This window comes from Ostrinia furnacalis, unplaced genomic scaffold (genome assembly GCF_004193835.3).
Source record: "Ostrinia furnacalis isolate ACB-3 unplaced genomic scaffold, ASM419383v2 OfSCF1433, whole genome shotgun sequence".
In the NCBI taxonomy this organism is placed as follows: Eukaryota; Metazoa; Arthropoda; class Insecta; order Lepidoptera; family Crambidae; genus Ostrinia; species Ostrinia furnacalis.
In genome coordinates this window covers 306,076-327,929 of record NW_021131672.1, presented here as the reverse complement: position 1 = coordinate 327,929, position 21,854 = coordinate 306,076, and the positions used below count along the sequence as shown (strand labels likewise).

The 21,854-nt window shown below is 36.7% G+C and overlaps 1 protein-coding gene across 1 annotated transcript in view; it reads right to left on the bottom strand.

Annotated features, from left to right (window-relative positions):
* Nucleotides 1–21,465, bottom strand: part of LOC114352722 (ADP-ribosylation factor GTPase-activating protein 1) — a 48,491-nt gene extending 27,026 nt beyond the window's left edge. Inside the window, exons 1-4 of the mRNA XM_028304400.1 lie at nt 21,286–21,465; nt 21,044–21,211; nt 17,514–17,627; nt 10,850–11,004 (exon numbers count right to left, since the gene is read on the bottom strand). Of these exons, the coding sequence (XP_028160201.1) occupies nt 10,850–11,004; nt 17,514–17,627; nt 21,044–21,211; nt 21,286–21,345 (497 nt within the window). The 5' untranslated portion in view covers nt 21,346–21,465. The remainder of the gene's footprint in view (nt 1–10,849; nt 11,005–17,513; nt 17,628–21,043; nt 21,212–21,285) is intronic.
* Nucleotides 21,466–21,854: the final 389 nt, after the last annotated feature.

Genomic DNA, 21,854 nt, shown 5'->3' with positions numbered 1-21,854 from the left:
GTGAAGCCAGTCATCAATAAATAAATTGCAAACTCGACTGTCTGACGATTTCTTAAACCCGCCTCCAGTCGAGTTGTCTTTATTTTTAAAATGATTAAAGTAGCAAAAACTATTCTGAGTAGGAGAGTAGGTACATATAAAATTAAATGTTAATTTAAATCTTGCAAAAGCAGAATAAATATTTTTATTGATACAAGAATAAATCATAAACAGCTACTCTATTTGAGAGCTTTTATGAATAAAAATATTTACTTTGTAATGTCTACTCGTATGTTATTCAAATAAACGAGTCCAATTTTAATGTAATTAAAACAGGCACGTTAAATAGTGTGGGAGTAATATTACTTACATAAATCCATGTGGGCGTAAAACATAAAATATCCAATACTTCAATATAAATTAATATTATGATAACAAAAACATAACCGCTCAGCACGCCTACGTCTCTTCGCGATTCATTCGTAATCCTCTGCATGGAAATTATTACGCTATGCAAACCAGAAGGGAATAATAACAAAACAATACAAAAAGTACGTAACGGATCAACAATATGGTTCACCGCATTTCGAACTAAGCTCTATTCATTGAAATATCTCGACAAATCACGAAGTTTATTCCGAACTGAGGAAAAAGAAAAATAAATTGTGAATCTATAGTCATCAAAAATAATATGCCAGTTATTCTGAGCAATTCGAATTTAGTTAGCTTAGCACGGAGCTTAAAAATAGTATGCTCCTGCAGATATTTCTTTAATGAAATCAATATCATATGCTATGAAAAAACTGAATAGATATTTATTTTAAGAACACATCGTACAAAATCCATGATAGGATCATGTGACAGGTATTCACAATATTCTCGAAAAGCAAACACAATAAGGTGAGACTTTCGCGCTGAAGGATGTCTGAAGTGCCTTAAAGGTTCGATAATTACCCTCAGCTTTAGGCTAACTTCAGAATTTTCTACAATGAATCATTTTGGCTTTCAAGCATTGTTTTGGGATTACCTGTGGATACTAAGATTAAAATACGCAATTTTAGGAAATGTTTTCTGTTCAGATTTGGCAATCAATGTTGTTTTAATTAAAAAAAATAAAAAAGTGTTAATTATTTTGATGACTGGACATTGCGATACTGTATAGCTGAGCTTTGGAAATAGTATTTTCATTTAATTGTAATGTAACTGTAACTGTAAACTATACTCATTGTTTGCATCTGGTTTGTAAGTTCAATGACAAAAATTTATAGGAACCTTCCAAGCACAGGTGGAGCTTTCACACTCGACTTTGGTAAGTTCTTTTGACACGCGTAGTGGTTTCCGAGTTCCGTTTACGCGAGTCAAATCAAGTTCTGAAATTCTTTGACGCGAAGCGAAACTTGCTCGAACTATCAAACTTACAGGACCATGAATATCATGTTTTGTAACGGATTTGTCGGAGCATATCCAAAACTTTTCTGAATATGCTCTGAAAAACAGGCAACATGAAAAATTGTATGCCAATCGATAATTCTTACTCGGATCAGGAAACCTGCCCAATAATCTTGAAATAGCTTAATTCAATAAATTTTGCGATTTGTAGCGACACATGTTGCGCGTCAACTGTTTCCTAACTTACATTATACCCGTCAAACTGTATTTTTTATACGCTCGAGTGTCCTTAAGTAAAACTTTAACTGATCGGTTCTTACAAAATCATATTGCAGACAGCAGCACTGAAGGTGTACACGTCTTTGTACAACACAGTTTCCTTCTGTGCGTACACGAAGGAGCACTTAGCGTAGTCGACTGTACATTCGTTTGCAACTGTACACCGTTACAGCGTCTTTAGATCATAGGCAATTACCGACAGACGCAGGCGCACTTGTTGATTCACGCGCTGACGCGGAAAATGGAGCTTTTGAGCTTCGCAGTAGCGTCATAAATTCTTACTGCATTTTAATATGAAAGATCTAAACATAGCACCCAGTTATAACGGCGAACAAATATTGAAGCAGCTAGCGGTTGAAATGCAAACACTCGGTTGTCTAAAGTTTAAAGTAGAGAACTATGCACTTACTTCTGACATCATAAATTCTATTTCTAGGCGGTGCAAAGGTTCTTTGTTTGAATAATAATCCGTGTGGGCGTCCCGTGCTAAGGGCATGTCAACTTTATCAGTCAGATGTAGTTGTCTGTCACATTACCTATGGCTCATAGTCTGACACCAGGTCCACCAGCCAGAAATTCATAAACATTTTTAACAAAACTAAAACCGGACGACTTTATTTATATTATCTACAAAACAGGAATACAGTTCCAATTTAAATGTGTACAAACATTTAAAACTGTGTATACTCCAATTAAAATTTCATCAGGATTGAAATGAAAGCGAATATTTATTCAAAAAATTCCAGGTACATTTTGTTTGTGGCCACCATCAAAGGCCCTTCGATGGTGGCCAATCGCTAGCAAAGGGGCGAACTATTTTTGCGATGAATATATCCCAATAATGGGGCACACTGAAAACCAGCGCCGTGGCCTTCGTCACCGTGGGCCACGGCATATGCTGAGTGGGGTCCCGTTGCAGTGGGCATCTTGTTGATGGATGGGTGGCACTGCTCAGTTTGCTCTTGTTTTTATTTTTTCTTCTTTTATTATTATGTGCCACTGTCATGTCTATGTAATTGCCTGAATTTGTGTGATGTCCGTTGTAATAAATGTATCTTTCTTTCTTTCTTTCTTTCAATAAGAGGGCACTATTTTCTCGCGAAAATCCAGACGAATGCAAGCGATCCAATTAAAAGTGAGCTGTGGACGTTACCTAACCGTCGAGCTTTATTTGGACTTTTATAGGGCGTGTTCCATAAAAGCCTGTCCAATCAACGATATGCCGAATCGGGAATATCCATTTTCAACCGACTTCAAAAAAGGAGGAGGTTCTCAATTCGACCCGTATGTTTTTTTTTTCTATGTTTGTTACGCGATAACTCCGCCAATTATGAACCGATTTGAACAAATCTTTTTTCGGCGTATAGGTAATACCTCAAGGGGTTTTCACCCTTGGGGGTTGTTTTTTCCATTATTAAATTTAAATGGGACCACCATTTATATTTAATAATAGAAAAAACAACCCCCAAGGGTGGAAAATTGGGGATGAACTTTTTTATACGCAATATCTCCGCCGATTATAAATCAATTTGAACGATTATTTTTTTGTTGAATAGGTATTATCAAAAGGGTGGTTTCATGCGAATTTGAAGAAAATATTTCACCCCCAAGGGTGGAAAATTGGGGATGAACTTTTTTATACGCAATATTTTCAATTTTTAGTTTTTTTTTGTGTTCACGCATTTGAAGTCGGTTTTATTTTTTTTTAAAGTTATAGTAAGCAAATCTCGGTCTAAACGACGAACTTTCATGGATGGACGTTCACTAATGTGTATATTTTCAACGATCATTTCTGTTACTTCGCCGATACGAAATGTTTAATGAAATGGCGGAACGGAAACGTCCATGTTGTAACCAAAAGTCGTTCTCTTCGGTAAATATTAATGAGTGTCCATATTTATTAGTCTGTATTTTTCACCTTTAGTGCCCATTTCGATATTTTTGGGTTAGTTCGCTGAAATGTTTAATGCAGCCGGGGCTCGGAGGTGTTCGTTTTTGTAACACAAAGTAGCTCTCATTGGTGAATATTAATGGACGTGTCCATATTCATTAACGTGTGGTATTTTTCGGCCAATTTCGATATTTTTGGGTTACTTGCTATCGTAGGCATTTTTTGCTTTTAGCCTTAATGTAGTCATTCTGAATAGCATAATGGATGCTTTGTGAAGTTGTGATCAATTTAGGGTTAGATAGTGCTTTTTAAAATCATGTATCTTCCATCTTTATTTATTGATTCCGAAATATTCCAGAAATAATACTTATACGACGAGATTTAAAAAAAATGTGCTTTTAGATACGCATCCATTCACCTGTTAAAGCTAAATTTTCATTTGAATTAGATAAAAATCACTGCTTTAGAAGAAATCTGTTTATAGTCGTCTGCCTTCCGTCGTATTAAGCGAAAAATCTATTTTTTTTCGTAAAACTCGCAAAAAATTCTTACAGAGTTGCTATTTCTGTAGAACATTAACGCCTCGAGCATTAAGACATCTAAAGTAAATGTAATATTTAACGTCGCGTTGTTTGAAACAACAACAACGGTACCAAGATTAGTAACTTTTTAATTTATATCGCCAAAATAATTTAAATCAACGATTTACTCGTAAGTACTGAAACATGTACCTATCTGTGGTTTTGTATAAATAGCTTCATATTGGAGTCTACAACATTAGTTTGAAATTAGTCCGGGGCTTGACGCATCGGTGATCCGACGATTGATTAATATGGACTGGTCTACAGGCACTCATTACTGGGTAAAGCAGAATATGATGCAGTAAGTCTAAGATAGATGAAAATGCCATCATAATTCACTCAGCATCAAATCGCACCTCCCACGACAATAACTTGAAAGATTTTCTTCTGACACAATCAATAATCATGGTGCCCTACCAATATTGGCGTTATTTGAAAGCCCAATAAACTTTAAGAAAAACACACATACTTTTTTTTTAAACAATCAAAAGGTACCATAAATGTGTCTTGAAAAAAGCCTCATCACACATGGGCTTACCTCTGGGACCAATTAGACCAATTTTTGTGGTTATAAAACCAAATAAGGATCTCACGTGTCTTCTTTAACAGATGGATAGCGATTAATCCCATTTAACAGTTTTATTACCATTAAAGTAGTAAATATCCGTCGCTTAAAGAAAAGGCACTGGATCCTTCTAAAGACAAATTTTTGGGGTTTAAAAACCTTTCCTTTGATGAAATAAAGTTTAGAACTAGGCTTTCAAATGGTACCAATATTTTTGGGAAGTGGGGATGCATAGTAGCGAAGCTGGCCTTAGCACTGAGAAGCCCAGGACCGAGTCATTTGCGGGTCAATGTAAAAAGCTGAACTTGGCTATGTCCGATTGTCTTAATTTAAATTATAGCCTCGTTTTCTTTGGCTTGAAGTAGGTAATAAATATCCTAAGAAAGACAATACCGGCCGAGCAGTTTGTTTATATTATCAACTTGACCGACCAGAGCTTTTGTGACTGCTCGTGTATTCCAATCAATCGTACTCGTATAATATGTTCTGTATTTTTTCTTACAACGTTTCGCTCTTGAAGCATATTCTGATGAATTAGTCTGTGTGTCAGTTTTTACTTGTCACATAGCAAGCAGCATTACTGTCTTTAATGTTCACTATGGCCGAAACTTCATCTCGTCTAGTCTAGGTTATTTAATCATTTTACTTTATTGAATGTTAATGCTTTTGAGTATTGAAGTCCAAACTAATATTGAACTAAAGGTGGTCTGGTCTGGCAGACTGGATTCACAATATGAATTGTTATAAACTATTTAATATGACTTATTGAACTTATGCCCGCGAATTCAACCGCGTAGTTTTTGGTATTCAATCTATAATTAATTCCCTTTGAAAAGACGCTTTACTTCTGATTCAAACTGTAATTCCAATAGGTAGTTATTTTACACACTATCATTTAATGTTTCGGTTAAATTATTTGTAAACGCAAAGCAATTTGATATTGCATTTTGATGATTGAACTCATTAAGGTCCTGCCAGAATTCAACATTAGCACTAAAATGTTTGATGTCTCATGTCCCAACCCAACGCATTTGAACTAATGAAGGTAAAATATTTTGCGTTAATAATTGTGGATTGGATTTCGTTGTTTCAAACGAATAGTTTCCATTGTTCTGATTGTTTTCATTAGGATAAGGGTGCTGCTTGTTCTGTTTTAGCTCCTATTTCAATGCAGGTGCAATAGTTTTAGTTTGGCAGTTAGACTAAATAATTCGATAGTTAAACCGAGCTTGATCTTTGTTCGGTATGAATAGTTAATTTCACACTGCGATTGTATTTATAAATGTTTAATAGCTCGTATTTAAATGTAAACAAAGGTGATATTTGGTTGCGCGCCAAAACCGAGCCCAGTTGTGGCAAAGACACAAGAAATTTACCTTAATTTGTGTAGTGCGATTCCAATTAAGGCGCATCTCAGAAACAGTATTAATTAGTAAACGATACGACAAAGCGCTTTCGGCCATTTTGTTTACTGAAGTGAAATAAAGGCCCGAACATAACATTACCAAAAACATTAAGCTGCAGACACAACTGAGTGTTCTGCTGTAACATTCGCAAGCGGCTTACGTTCGGAACATAGGGGTTTGTTGAAATTGTTAAGTCTTTTCTACTCGTATGAAGTTTGCCATGATTTTAGTTCATATTTGGGAGACTATTAACAAATGCTTCATAGAGAACCACCAACTTATTCAAACAATTTTCGACTGCAATCTCATACCACCCTTTTAAAAGAAACTGCCTTGTCTTGTTTTCAACATTTAAGATTCGATAGACCTCTAGATAGAATTACGTCTTCTGTAAGTCAATATCATCGTGGCGCCAGTCTATTATTTATTCCAATCACATTAACTTGTAAATAATACTTTAATTTAAACAAAAAAGGCGAAGCCGAAAATTTTGGTTTTTTTAATCAATAGTTTTGTATACCTCATACCGATACCGATATGAATTAATTAACTGCACATGACAAAGCGCATACATAATGTAATACAATAGGCTAGATGACAAAATTTCAATTATTTGTCCGTCAGACAAATAATTAGAAAATATTAGACTCATATAATTTTTTATTTTCTTTCAGGCCAAGAGCTTCCTCGTTGTGGATAAAAAAAAAAATAACAGTGCTACATCGGGTTGAAATGGCGCGTTACGTCACACTTGAGTAGATTTTTTACTCAAAAGTGACGTCACCATCATCATCCCTATTATGTGAAATCATCCTAGTGTATTTCAAAGTTCTATAATAAAATTATGTATTTGATCTGACATTCTGACCAATACAAAACAGAATTGAAAATCCGATAACTGAAATAAAATGTTTGCCGAACGAACTTCGCAGGGCAACCTTAAAAATGAGAGCACATTATTCGAACAAAATCATTCGAACTTTTCTCGGATTAAGCCAAAGCTCCGCGCATTGGTTCCAGTTCGTATTGCGAGAGCTTATTACCTAGCCTAATACCAAAAACTTAAAATAATATGTCTTTTATATTCAGCGTAATCAGGCCAGTAGCTTTTACCTTAGTTTAAGCACTAACCATCGCACGTATGCTCGTGAGGCGGAACGCGGCCGATCTATTTTCAATTAATAATTTTACAACTTACGCACTAATATATTTAATTAATTAATTTTGAACTTCTATTATTTTTATCTTACAGCCTGTATAACATCTATCTGGTAATCATAGAAGTTCTAATATTGGTTTCGGAGTTCGTGCGAAATGAATGGAGATTATCAGATTGGCTCGATAGCGAACATTCTGGAACTCGATGAGTTAATTTAAATTTTCCACGAATAAGTACTTTTTTGATGATATTGGCTTAGTTTTGGAATATCATTCGAATATTTTGTATTTGAATTTCTCGCTCATGCTCGTGAATGCAATCTCACATCCTATCATAGAGATATAGTTCCAAAATACTGGACTGTCCTATCGATGACATTGACAGTGGGGCGCCACCGTCAATACCGGATCGCTGGTTCCGATTTTTGCCATGTTGGAAACCATATAGTTGAACGATGGTAGCGCCCCCCTGTCATTGAGTTTGGTGGGACAATTCAGCGTGGGTCATCTATAGAGCGATTGGTTAGAAGTTAGAAGTCAATATAATTTTCATACTTTTGCGTGGGGCAAAGGAAAAGTTTTACAAGGTACCAACCTACTATTTTAAACCATATTTTGTTTACTTTAATATTTAGCAAAAATAGCTAAAAAATTAGTCCAATATAAAAAAATAAAAACCAACTCAAACTCCGACATCTCGGTACCCGTAATTGAACTCCATTTGATAAACACAGACTTTAGCAAATACTTAAGTAAATAACCTCTCATGATCCGCTTTTTGAGTCAGAAAATTACTTGAGGCTATTTGACGATTCTACGGAGACTGCGACCAAATTCAGTATTCAGCTAAATAGCTACCTATTACGCTCATAATACGCACATCTATACTAATATTATAGTTTTTCTGTGACAGACAAAATACCACGAGGGCGGAACCGCGAGCGGAAAGCTAGTAATCTATAAAATAAAAAATGAATTGCAAAATGTGTTGGTAAGCGCATAACTCAACAACGCCTGGACCAATTTTACCAATTCTTTTTTTTACGGGGAGATTTACAAAATTCAACCCCTAAGGAGGTAAAACACCCCGTTTCACCACGCGTAAGAAGTCGCGGGCGGCCGCTAGTTTACCATAAAGTATGATAAATCTTGGATAAGTCTGTGAGAAGTAAATAAATTAATCCATATTTTGTAAGCATGTGTCATGGCTCCGCTTATAACCAACAAACCAACCAGCTGTCGGTTTAGCTCTGAAGCATGGAGTAAGAAGGGTTATGGCATGTAGTCATTGTTTACAGCAGTGCTTTTCAACCTTTTTCATGGCACGACCCCCCTAGTATGAAAAAACATTTGGCGACCCCCCCGACTGTTCGAATGTTATAAAGATGTTTGTAGGGACCGAATACTTCAATCCATGCAACATTTTAATGCATTTGCATAATTAGATTGCGGATTTTGTCTTTATAACTAATGTTTTTTTACTGAGGTAGTTTTTACGACCTCTCGCGACCCAAAAGCACTGGTGTACAGTGATTGAAGACATAAAGGAGGATTTTTTCAGCTAAAGTATACCACGTTCAGATGATGAACGTTCAATGCGCGTTACAACTACATGTATATTATTCTCGGAGTGCTCAACTCATGCTAACGCGTATTCTACATGTAGCTGTAAAAGCACGAGTGTTGAGCGCTCATCATCTGAACGTGGCCTAAATCTTCAGTGTCAGCACCATTATTTTATTTATTAAGCTTGAATATCTCAACTCAATAATGTATGAATAATAATATAGGTAAGTACCCTTTTCAAGATAATATGGAATAGATTTTTAAAATGCAATCGCTTCTTTGTATTTGTACCATCCATTAGTGTAAAATGTTTCATGCATTGCATTGGTTATCTGGCCAACAATCTAAAGTAAATTATGTACTACGTAATGTCACGTCCATTTTTTAGCTTAATTAAAGGGCCATCGTTGGTTTTAGTATTTGATTTTTATTGTTACTAATAACCATATATCAGAAAACCTATAAAATTTTAAAGCGCTCGCTTTTAATTGTTATTTTGATAATAACAACGAGCTAGAACTAAATAGTAGGTATTTTAATACTATAGTAGTACCTTTATCGTTTAATTTTATTGCCAAGTTTTTTTATAAACAAAAACATCATAATTGTATCAAAGTTTAAATATTTATCAGATTTGTGAACACAAAATCAATCAGATCTCATTTTATTCCATATTCTATCAACCACACTGAATGTGTAACAAATTACAGCCAATGCGCATAGCGTTCTTTTTAGAAATACACATACAGATGAGAAAGAGACCATAGGAATTTCTATCTTGACCATAGTTCTTTTAACAACTCTCCCCATTCAGGGGCTTGATGAAACCGCCTTAGTACGCACCAATAAACCATAATAACGCCACAAAATATCTTTTAGACATAAAATTCTAAGTCCACAGCCGCCACTAAAGCACATCAATGCGATATAATAATATCAAGTTTAAAACTAGAGACATAAAATACTACGAGGATTTAAAGCGACAGAAAAATTGAAGACGAAAGCAGCATTCCTTAAAAAGTGCAACACATGAAGTATGCGGAACGCTACAACTACGAATGGTACGTACCAACCCTGGAACCCCGTCTGCTGCTGCACATTCCGCTAACATTCTCTGAGAGATCTAGAGAAGTTGCAATATTTGACTTACTTATAGCTGCTGTTACAACCACTGTGCTGGAAGCACCAACTGCCTAAGATGTCTCCAAACTGGCAGAACTCTGTTCGAGAAACGAGAGTGCAAATTGCCCAGTAACACATAAAAGCATATTCTATCACACCGAACGGTTCGTGACAACGTCATAGTAGTTTGAATCCGACGTTGATTTGAGCATATTTCTGTATATTTTATGCTGTCTCAGTAGTCTCTGAAGATATCACCCCTGTTCATTCTGGAAATTAATCTGGACTTGAGACATCTTTCGACTAACGTCATTCTGTTAAGTCTCATTACAGCTCTTGTCATTATCTGACACTCGCATGTGTTTGGATTTATGAACTCTTTTCCTCGAGTCCTAAGATTCATTGTTGTGCGTCAGACCCATCATGTGTTCAATTTGTTTGTGGCGTTTGCAGACCATCAACAGGCAGACTCGCTGCCGTTTCATTCATACATCGACCACTCAAATTTCCAAGAACGACATGAACTACTAATACAAGAGCTAACTACTACAGTAACACATTAGTTGACTCACTGATAGATAATGTTGTCCTCAGAGATGCTGGTGTTGAAGGTCTGATAGCTTCGCGGGAATAGCTTCTTCTTCCGACTGTAGAAGATGAGTTTAAACTAGCTACAATACTCGTCCTGTACAGTTAAGATTAATATCGTAGCAGATACCTAGCCAGTTTAGTTATCGTCCAGGATGTGTCAACCTTCTTTTCGTACCAACATTCGCCTTGGAGACCCCGGATACTGTTTGACCCTGCTTGGTATTGTACCGTGATATAATCAAACGTTGTAGCAACACGACAATTACCTACCTACCACAAGATACTGAAGCTAAAAATGGGAAGAAGCAAAGGTTTCACTTACTGGTAGCTGATATTGTTATCAGATCCACTGGTGTGGAAAGTGTTGTCTCCAGAAGAGTAGGAGTTCTGTGATGCGGCGTATTCCGCAGGCCGCTCGGTCACCTCCGGTTTGTAGTCCTCAGGGCTCCAAGGTCGGCCCTCAGCCAGTGCCGCGACCTATTGAAGACAACAGACACATACATTACATACATTTTTTACAGAATTAGTTACTGAATGGCAAAAACGTCAGTCATATATGTCCATCATATCTTTGTGGGAGTGTGATGTTTGAAAACATGAATGTGACAATGCTTAACTCAATACAACATACATCTCTTTCTGCAATTTATTACACAAGATCGGTGTAATTTTATTTTAAGCGATTTGGTGAAAAATATTATTGGCAGGTAGCTAAGATAGGTTAATTGATGTGTATTGTCCGTGGTACATATCTTTTCATAAAGGTTACTAAACCTTTGTTTGTCACCTGTCATCCCCTTTGCAATGGAGGGAAGTCGAACCTGAACTTTGTGTTCCTATGTTCTTCTGATTAATTTAGTTGCGGGTCCAATGACAGTTTAGGTTTCCTCCAGGACAAACTTGGCCTTCACTGGTTGGGTTTTTATTGGCGGTCAAGCTGTAGATCCTGGCTACACAGGAGTTGCATCGGTGGGAACGAGAGGTGGGAATAGTCCCGTATACATTTTTTCAGAACGTATTTTCATGACACGGGCAAAATGTTGGTTTGACCCCAGATCGTGTGTGAGGGAGCATTTCAGTTCAGTACGTTTATAAGCATTACTTAGTTTGGAACTATAGTCTGGTCTGTGATCACGTAGAATTTTGTCCAATGACCCCAAGCTACCCATTCTTATCGCTCGCGCGTAATTATGTTGCTGTCGCGCTCGCATACTCACTGCGGGCGCCCGTCGCACAGTCGCGACAGCAATATAATTACGCGCGAGCGATAAGGATGGGCTTGGGGTCATTGGACAAAATTCTACGTGCTCACAGACCAGGCTTTAGATGTCACCGTGTGCACGGCGCGATCTCGCCTCGGCGAACAAATCGCTGGTATGAAAGGAAAATGTGGTCGCAGCGCCATTCACAATATATTGGAACGTGTGTAAGTGCCTTGAAAAGGACTTAAACACGAACAGGAATTTGAATATCAACCGCTCCCCATTAGTAAACCAGTCGTAATCGGACCGTGTTGGTGTTAAGTTTGAAAATCTATTCAGGAGGTATCCTGAATGGTCGGATTCCAACGTTTGCCATCTAGTTGATATACTAGGGTTGTTCAAAAAGTAATGAGAATGGGATATTTATAGACAAAAATTAGAAGCCAGGGATAAATTGTGACGTCCACCCGAGGGGTATGGACTTTTCGTGACGTCAAGCAGGGAAACCTTATAGTCATGACTTTTTTAACATTTCAATTAGAGAATATCTCTATCTCTTGTTTAAAGATATTTGGATATTTCCTTTATCCATTTCTTGAGCAATATGATTGAATTTATCATACTTAGTCAAGTTTAATGTTTAAATAATTATATTTTTCCCTAAACCCAAGTAATGGGGAAACTTGTGGACGGGGTAAGCTAAGTAGGTTATCTCGCTGACCAAAAGATATACTTACATATAACGCCTAATATCTGAGTAAGAATATTTATGTAGTTTCGAAATGCCTAAACTAAGGCGAAACAAGGCAAACTAAGAATAATTTACTTAAACAAGTTTATCTGCTTTAATATTTACAAGTTACCTTGGAGTAGTCCAGTGTTCAGCGAGATCGAAAATCCTTTGGTCTGTTTGTGTCTAATTCAGTAATCCTGAACACTCAAACAACTTCAAAGAGAGAAAAACATTAATAAATCTTATGACGAGGAAAACCACCGCTACCTAAACCTGATCCATAATTATACATACTCAGAATATCAAGTTTAAGGCTGGTTGTAGAGTCACGCTGACGCACGCTGACCGTCAGCGCTGACAGCCGAAATGTATGCGTCGGCGCCGAGCGATCAGCGTCACTCAGGAACGTTCCCTTCAATTACATACATATTGATCTATCAGCGAGCGGTCAGCGCGATTCTAAAACCCGCCATAAGAGCAGATAACGTGTACGACACTACGAATACAAGTCCCAATTCTACTATGCAGTCCGTGACTACACCGAAATGCACTTATTCCTATCATTCTTTCTTCTTCTTTTTACTCTGTCTTATTGACGCTGGTATCGCCATATTCTATTAAAATTATCGCCACTTCAGCGGATATGATTTATACACGGATGTCATAAAAGCGCTAAGACTAACCAGCTGATGTACATTTTTGACGTTATTTAAAAAAAATACGTCACTCTTAATACTGGCATAGAATCCAACGCAAACGGGCGTTATTAAATTTTCACCGGGCGTATAAACGAATTATCGCCCCAGAAAAAAAATGCTGTGAATATGTCAGTGTAAAATCCTATATCGTGTAAAGCTGGATTAAGCGCACGGGTGGAAAGCTAACGGACTAGTGTCAGATATTATCGATACCCCGTCACCGCCGTTTACTGGCTCGAAAAGAATCCGTTAAATTGGTTAAAACTGGTGCAGGACGTTTAATGGACCAATATTTTTCCAGCAAATATCTGTGCGTGAAACTTCGACGTGCTGAAAATGCTGTTTTGAAATGTTTCCAATGACATTCGATTCTGGTGGTCGCGGATAAATCTTTATTTTCAGCAATATTTCTCTATTATTTTGTTGGAAAAAACGCTGATACGAGGTGATTCATTGTTTTTGCAGCAGCTTATTTTCACTATTATTACTTTTCATCTTTATCTCTCTGACACATAGAGAAATTTTATTTACGACAAAGTGATACTTCACTTTCATTGTACCTATTGTATTCAGACACGGCCGATCCTTTATAAATCACTAGCGTTCCGCCCGCGGCTTCGCCCGCGTGGAATTTTGTCTGTCACAGAAAAACTTTATCGCGCGCGCCCCTGTTTCAAAAACCGGGATAAAAACTATCCTACGTCCTTTCCCGGGACTCAACCTATATCTATGCCTTTCATTAAAATCGGTTCAGTGGTTAAGGCGTGAAAGCAAGACAGAGTTACTTTCGCATTTATAATATTAGTATAGATGACATTTGCTTTTAGTTTAACCTTTTATATCACACGAAAGGTCCTTATTTACGCCCTAGCTTTCCGCCCGCGGCTTCACGCGCGTGGACTACATTATCTACATATTTTACGGAACCCTATTTTCCAAAATAAAATTTAGCTTTCGAGTGGTGAAAGAATTTTTAAAAACGGTCCAGTAGTTTTTGAGCCTATTCATTACAACCAAACAAACAAAGTTTTCCTCTTTAAAATATTAGTGTAGATTGTAACTGCAAGCTCAAAGATATCGCCTATCGAACAAATTGGATGTCTCGCCCCGAGTGCATCTAAGAAAAATAACTGGCATTCCGACCTTGCCCTTGGATATCCTTGGAATATCAATACAAAGTTTCCAACTAGAAAGCAAACATCCATCCATATTGCTCGACGTCAAAGGAATATTCCCCGGTACTTTGTGTGTAGACTGTAGTTGTGGTCGGACCAGCGAAATGGGAGTGGAAAATTGCTACATTTTCACTGAATAATAATCTTTCAGATGTGATATGGCACGTGCGTGAGAGCGATAGGTATCTGACAGATACTTAATTAACCGTATATATCTATAAAAGGAACGGGCTTTTGCCTTTTAGATGGCGAAGCATAACATTTTCTTCATATTTACAGATTATGTGAAGAGTGCGTAATTTGAATATAACTACAAAAACCTATAAAGGTAATCCATTTAGAGATGTTACAGAAGATTTTGTTTCTCTGCGAGTTGCTTTTAGATACCCATAGGCGCTTTAAAGGAAAATTGTCTGCCTATAAATCAATGGTAGTGCTTGATTGCTATTGGGCGTAGCGAGGCAGATTTCAGAGCCGGTATCCATTAGTCAGCCTTTACAGGCGTGCACGTAATCTGAAATGGCAACGACCGCAGCCACCCTGCCCTGCACACGATGTTTATGTCATCCCGAGATTAATATTGATTTTAGGCTATTGGACAATAAGCTGAACAAATTTAAGATAATGTGATCTTCTGCCTAAGATAGGAATTAAAGCCACGACCATTACTTACGAGACAGCTGTTTAGCATTGACAGAGAACATCTCACAGTAAAGATTAGAAGTAAAAAATCATACTATTCAAGATATTGATCTATGCCAGGGTTTCCCAAACTATGGGTCGCGACCCAATGGCGGGTCGCGAGCGTACATTGAGTGGGCCCTGCCTGTAGAACGACACACCACCCTACCCTAATTTGGAAACTTGTATTAGATGAGTCGTAGCCCAGACAACTTTGGGAACCACTGATCTATGACATACGAGATGCCACAAATCGCTCTTTTAGATTCTTTTTTGCGCTCGCGCACCTTTATTTGATAGCCCGCGAACAACGAAGTTTACACTTTATGTTGTGTCGAAAAACGACTATGATAACACATTTCCGTTGTGTGATTGCAGTATCGAACAGCATTGCGAGGTCTTCGGGTTTCAGCAAAGTATCTGGTATTTTTAGATCTTCTATATTTTTTTCTACATTATGTGGGCACGGCTTGAGACCCTCTTTGGGAAAATCTCAAGACCTCTTTGGGAAGATCTGGGTTTACTTGGTCCCTCAGCTGATTTGAGGAGGTCTCCTACTTTGGTAACGGCTACGTATTAATCCTTGTCTGAACAAATACATTTTGGATGATATAGCAATTCTGCAAATGCCTGTTTTTCGAGGTTCCCTGTAGGAGAAGGTGGAAATTTAACTGCCGCGATTGAGTTCAAGTACCTACCTACAGGTTATCAAGTCCCATGGCCTTTGGACATGCTTTAGTTATTCGTATTCTGTAGGAAATCCACAATAAAATTTCCTTACTGTCTGAGAGAAAATAATATCGGTGAGTCTAGTAAAGGGCTTAGTGTGAGTTTACATCAAAGGTCGTCACTAGCGAGCGCGTCAAAAAATCTATGACGATTTTAGTTCTTGAAAGTATCCACTAGGGCAGCGGTTCCCGAATGGTGGTCCGCGGAACCCTGGGGTTCCGTGGAAAGGCCGCAAGGGTTCCGTAAAAAATATTATCCCACGTTTCGTGACCGACGTTGTTCGCTCGCACCGACTTGTTTACGCACAAGGGAGGGGCAGGGCGTGCGGGCGGAGTAGTACGGGAGTAGTAAATTAGGGTTCCTTGGCAAAAAAAATTGGGAAACCTTGCATTAGGGACTCTATACAATCCGTCATACATTTAATGCAATTTTTTTACGCAGTCACTAGCGAAGACGTTTGATGTAACCACCTCACACTAAGGCTAGCCCTTACTTTGGCCCCTTTTAAGTTGACAACAATAGGCTAGTTTCCTAAAAAAATTTTTTTCGTCCGTCATGTTCAATATCAAATAATATTGGACACATATATTTTTATTTGTCAATCTAACAAATAATTACATAGTTATGGTATATTGAAGTTCCGCGCGACGTCACAAAGTGCGGCACTTTTATGCACTCATTGACGTCACGGGCCTCTTCTTATGAACTTTGGCGCGCTTTATCTCTTTAAATTTTCATTAGTTTGAAAAAGTGAAAAATACGTGTAGAGTATTTTTTGATAAGTTAACTGACGGACTAATTAAAACTCTTGCTTTTTGACCCAGGAAACATGCCTATTACCCGCATGTTTATTCACTTCAATTTGTCGACATTTACCTGCATTGTATAGGTACTTTTTTTTTATTCATATTATAACAATATAATCCAGCTTACATGATCATCTCTCTGGTAAAGCCTTCAAATTGCTTTCCACCAAATTGGGTGTAGTATAGATCTTGAGCAAAAATGTCCCATTTGAATACTCAACTTTGTTGCAAAGCTACATTTTTCGACGCAATTCTTTTTGCTTGCATAACTCTTAAAAGGGTCCACGTGAACTCTTTACACAAGTTAGACGTTGACTTATGGATCGAATATTGTTAGGCTGTTACATAACTATTGATCCTAAGACACATTAGAAAACTTTCATTAACATTTTACCTAGAATAGAAACACCTCTAAAACTAGTTCTTTGCTTTTTTAGACATCTATTCCAAAGTTTTATTGCTTTTGATGGAAAAATACTGAAGATTTACTCGGATCGCCTATGCTAAAAGTAGCTTGTCTGCTTTGGTTTTTAGTGAAAAATAGATTAAAACTGTATACCTCGCTGGAATGCGACTCTCCCTTGCACTATCCCGCACATCTCCCCGCGTTCGCCCCGTTCGTATCAGAACGTCGATGTGACGTCACGGCGCCAGGTGCGTAGTTAAGTTTAAGTTAACAGGTTTTAAACTTACGCGTTCCATTTCAATTAAAATAGTAAAACACGGGTCTTAACGCGACGTTTATTAATGAGTTACATTATGTACTCACGGCTTGACATTTCGGCTGCGATGCTGCAGCCGTGTACTGTACGTAGTATGTAGTAATCCTGGTGCAAAGGCTCACTAATTTGTTTAAATTGCTTTTTACCTGTGGGACCTATAAGTGGTTTACTTGTTGCCTAACTTGTCATTATTATACACTGTAAAACCCTGGTTTTCCTAAATAAATAGATGCAACTTACCTTGGTCCGGTACATGGCCGCGGCTCTGGTGTTGTATTTCTGAGGAATGGTCATGTTCTGCTTAACGTCGGATTGGCTCTCGAAGAACTCGCGCGCTTTGAGGTTCCCTCCGACCTGTACGAGAAACACTAATATTAGGGACTACGTTCTTCTGATTAATTTCGTTGCGGGTCCAATAACAGTCTAACTTTCCCCCGGGACAAACATGACCTTCACTGGTTGGATTTTTATTGGCGGTCAAGCTGTAGATCCTGGCTACACAGGAGTTGCAGCGGTGAGAACGAGAGTAAATTCAGCTATCAGATACTGATTCTTATTTGACACTCAAAGGATGACAAAAACTAGTCTTTCTTTTGTTTTTTTTATTTAAATACTTTTTTTTTCTTTGCTTCAACTGTAGGCTTCTTCATTTACTTCCAGCATGAAAGCTCTATGTGGCTCTACGTTTCTAACATCACTATAATGTAAATCAGCAGATCATCATAGTGTCACGTTAACTTAAAGCCCAAAAGATAAGGAGACAATGTAGTGCCCCATAAGGGCTACCTTTTTTTATTTACTATATTTTGACGTTCATAAGTGCTACTGGTCTAAATTGAATAAAATATTTTTGATTTGATTTGAATATGCTTCTCTCTATTCCTTCCTTGTACATTTTTACGATTTCTTTATAAACTGCACGATTTCTAATCCTTTATTTTTCCTTTTTAGATATTTTTTCCATCGCAGACACTATTATCAGACGCATGGTCCTCTTTAAAGGATACGATTCTCCATGGGTCAATTTTTCGAACGACGCTTATATTATGATTTTCAAAGGTGATTTTTCGTACTAAAAAGGTTGCAATAGCATCTTTTTGGTAACTTTTTTTCAACAATATCATGAAGAACTCCAGGTTTAACAAAGCGGTTTGTTTAACATTTTACTCATATCTGATAAGATAACAGCATCGTTTTCAGGAGTATTTAGTTTAGGACCGTGTATTCTTTATACATATTTGACTTCTTTTTCCTATGTTGAAGAGTTACTTCATCAAAAAGATCTTATTCATCACGTAATTAGAAGTTTTCTATTTAGGAGTTTTTTAAAGATATTTTATCAGTAAAAATCTTTTTATCTGCTTTTTTTTCTTGAAGTTTTGCACGGATAAACGTATAGAACATAAGTTGGAAACGAATTTTCAAAATCTGAACACTTAATTCAGGGGTAGAGAAGCGTTAAATGAAGTAACGGCATTATATTCGCAATAACGTAACGTTATTTATTAAAGTATGATGTTGCCGCCGGTACGTTCCGCAAATATTATTAAAATTAGTAATATTGAATAAACGTGGTAATTTGAACGGTAATAAAACGATTATTTTCAGACATATTGCTTTATTCAATGAGGAGAAATGGTTAGAGAAAATAAAACGATTCAAACTATTTTTTTATTGCTTTTAATTGATAGTATAAACATTCTGCTCAAAAAAGCAAAAATAAAATTATTACACACTAACAACGTAATATTATACACATACAAATCACACATTCATATTATAACATTTTGTACATTTCATTGAAGTTGAATCCATTGCCACTTTTGCAGCTTTTTTATTCTTCATGGTGTCGTAAAACTTGGTGTCCATTGTCAGCAGTTTTCAGGTTTCCTATTTAATTTCACTTCTCATTGTTGCAAGAAGTGAAAGTATTGCGGCTTCATCTGCGCAGGCGCCGTCAAACTCTTGGAATCTTTTTAAGCAATCTTTTTACCGTGCTTCGTAGGGTATCTTTTGAAAATATGGTCTTTATTCAATTTTGGTTTTGATTTTGATTGCAGCCTCGTCTGTAGATCCGATTAAGTTGTATTTCGAGCTTTCTCTACAATGTCGAGTTACTCTAGCATTTTATTATGCACTGTATTTCTAAAACAGTATTGTTCGTTATCAAATAGCCTTTTCGGCGCTCGCGCAGCCTGACATAGTATCATGTCAATGATGATGACCTATTGCTTCACAATTTCTTCACATTTGTAAAAGTAGACATCTTGTAGGCTTGGATTCGTTCAAGACTGTCGGTTTTCGTAAACTCAAAGCAAACACTGAATTTTATTCAATTTGTTGTGCATAAAAACTTTTTTTTTAAGATTTACGTTTTAGAATGATAATGCATATTTCGCCAAAAAATTCGCGTAAACTATGCGTTGTTGCCTGTTTGCACCGCACAGCGCCCACGCATTTCGCATTAGCGAATGATAAGTGTGGCAACGTCGCACAATTAAAGTTATTTTCCCTTGATTTGAAATTTCGTGACGTTACTATCAATACCGTTATTTATCTTGTTAATTGCTTTCAATTAATGGTTAAGGAGATCTTAAGGAGGAAGGAAATTGAATAAGGCAATTTTATTCAGAGTTAAGAAAAACTGGCAAAGGCCAGTAGTTTAGGACCAAGTAAGCTCTTTTTAAATAAAATTTTAATATTATTATCAGGATTCTTTTTTTCAAATAAGGCAGCAAAAAAATGCTGCTAAGTTTTTTTGATATTTTTTTTGGTTCTTTTTTATTTTTTTAGTGATTTTATTAGTTTATACATTGTGTCTATACATACATATATACAACAAAATGGTAACAATGTCTTAATTGTATTGATATAATGTGTTAGTAAATTAGACTTAAACCTGATTTTGCTATTGCTCAAATAGATAATGGGGAAAATAATTCAATAATGAGCAATTACCAAATTTCATTATTTATTTTGAAAGAGTGAAACCGAGTGTCTATTGCCTTTTTGTTGGTTTGTTGTACATAGTATTCTAATTTTTAGAAATTGTATTATTTGATTTATTATTTCAATTAAACTGAAGTTATTTTTTGCTACTAGAAAATAGGTCAAGCCTTAAAGGCAGAGAAAATCTTATTTAAAAAAAAAAAAAAAAAAAGTAAAAAAGTATTTATTACTAAAAGAAAAAAAAAAAAAAGTAAAAAAGTATTTATTACTAAAAGATGTCACATTGTACAAATTATTCTGGCGGTCTCTGCACTAAGCAGGAAAGCTTGTATCGCAGCGGCCAATACGAACAATTACCTTAAAAATAATGACATCGGTCTTAATAGGACGGACATGTTTAAACTGGTTAAATGGACAATATGGTCTAAAATGACCTATCCCAATAATAATTATAATGTTTTGAAAAATTGAAAAAAAAATGGCCATAATTTTCTTCCAATGGTCATAATAATTGCTGGATGATTAAAAATCATGGCTTATTAAAACTTAATAATAAAAATGGTGTTTCAAACTAAATCCATCGCTTAGCATTGGAGTGATATCAATTATGGAAGGATATGGGTAAAGCATAGCATGGAACAGCACACACAATCAACATAGATAAGGATCTAGCTACAAAAGAAAAAAACCCTGATTTTTAGGCTGTGGTAGGAGAGGGTAGGAGCCACACAAGAAGCAAAATTTGACTTCTTCAAGGAATTGACCTAATAGTCGCCAGCTTGTAACGAACAGAGCGTGCAAAGTAAACAGTAAGAACTTACCATCATCTTTTCTAGTTCTATGTCTTTCCATTTATCCATAGTAACCGATCTAACGAAGGATAGATGAACCCCAAGGCTGCGGTGCACCCCTGAGCATTCCAGGCAAATCCAAATGCCATACGTCACTGACGCCCATTGCGGGTTCAGAGTGCCGCATTCGAAACATTTCTACAAAGACAAATAAATTGTTAAAACCATATAAATCACCATAAAGACCAAAATACCACCACGAAACAACTTACATGGTTTTCGTCTATAGTTCGTATAGAGTTAAGTTTTCTTCTGGTACGCGGTGATGCCATTTTTAAGAGTTGTGAAAGTTACAAACTCCCAGTGTAGTGGATTCTTTTGATTACGGGATCAAGTGAAAAACGCTGGCAGCACGTCCTGCCAGCTGGGAGCCCGGATGTCGTATATGTCAAAAATGAAATGATGTTCAGACTTGAAATGTCCACTTGGCATTCATAGACAATGTCCTATTTTTTTTTCTAACCATAGAGAGAGAGCTTGTAGTGAAAATCTACCAAAGTAGTAGAAAAAAATAATCTTGTCTATAATTATGAATTTCGTTCAGAAATGAGAACGAAATAGTTTTGTTTACAATAAAATCACTTGTTTTAACAGTAAAATCCGTTATACAGTGTGAGTCACGTTAAAGTGTACATATGAAAATAGATGAAACTAGACCTATTTTTATCGACAAAAAAGGGGTCAAAATTTTTTTGAGATTTTATTTTTATTTTTTATACAGGGTGACAGGTAAAGCGATACATTCCTTGAAAGGGGTTAAAGTAGAGCTTATTTGTAGTCA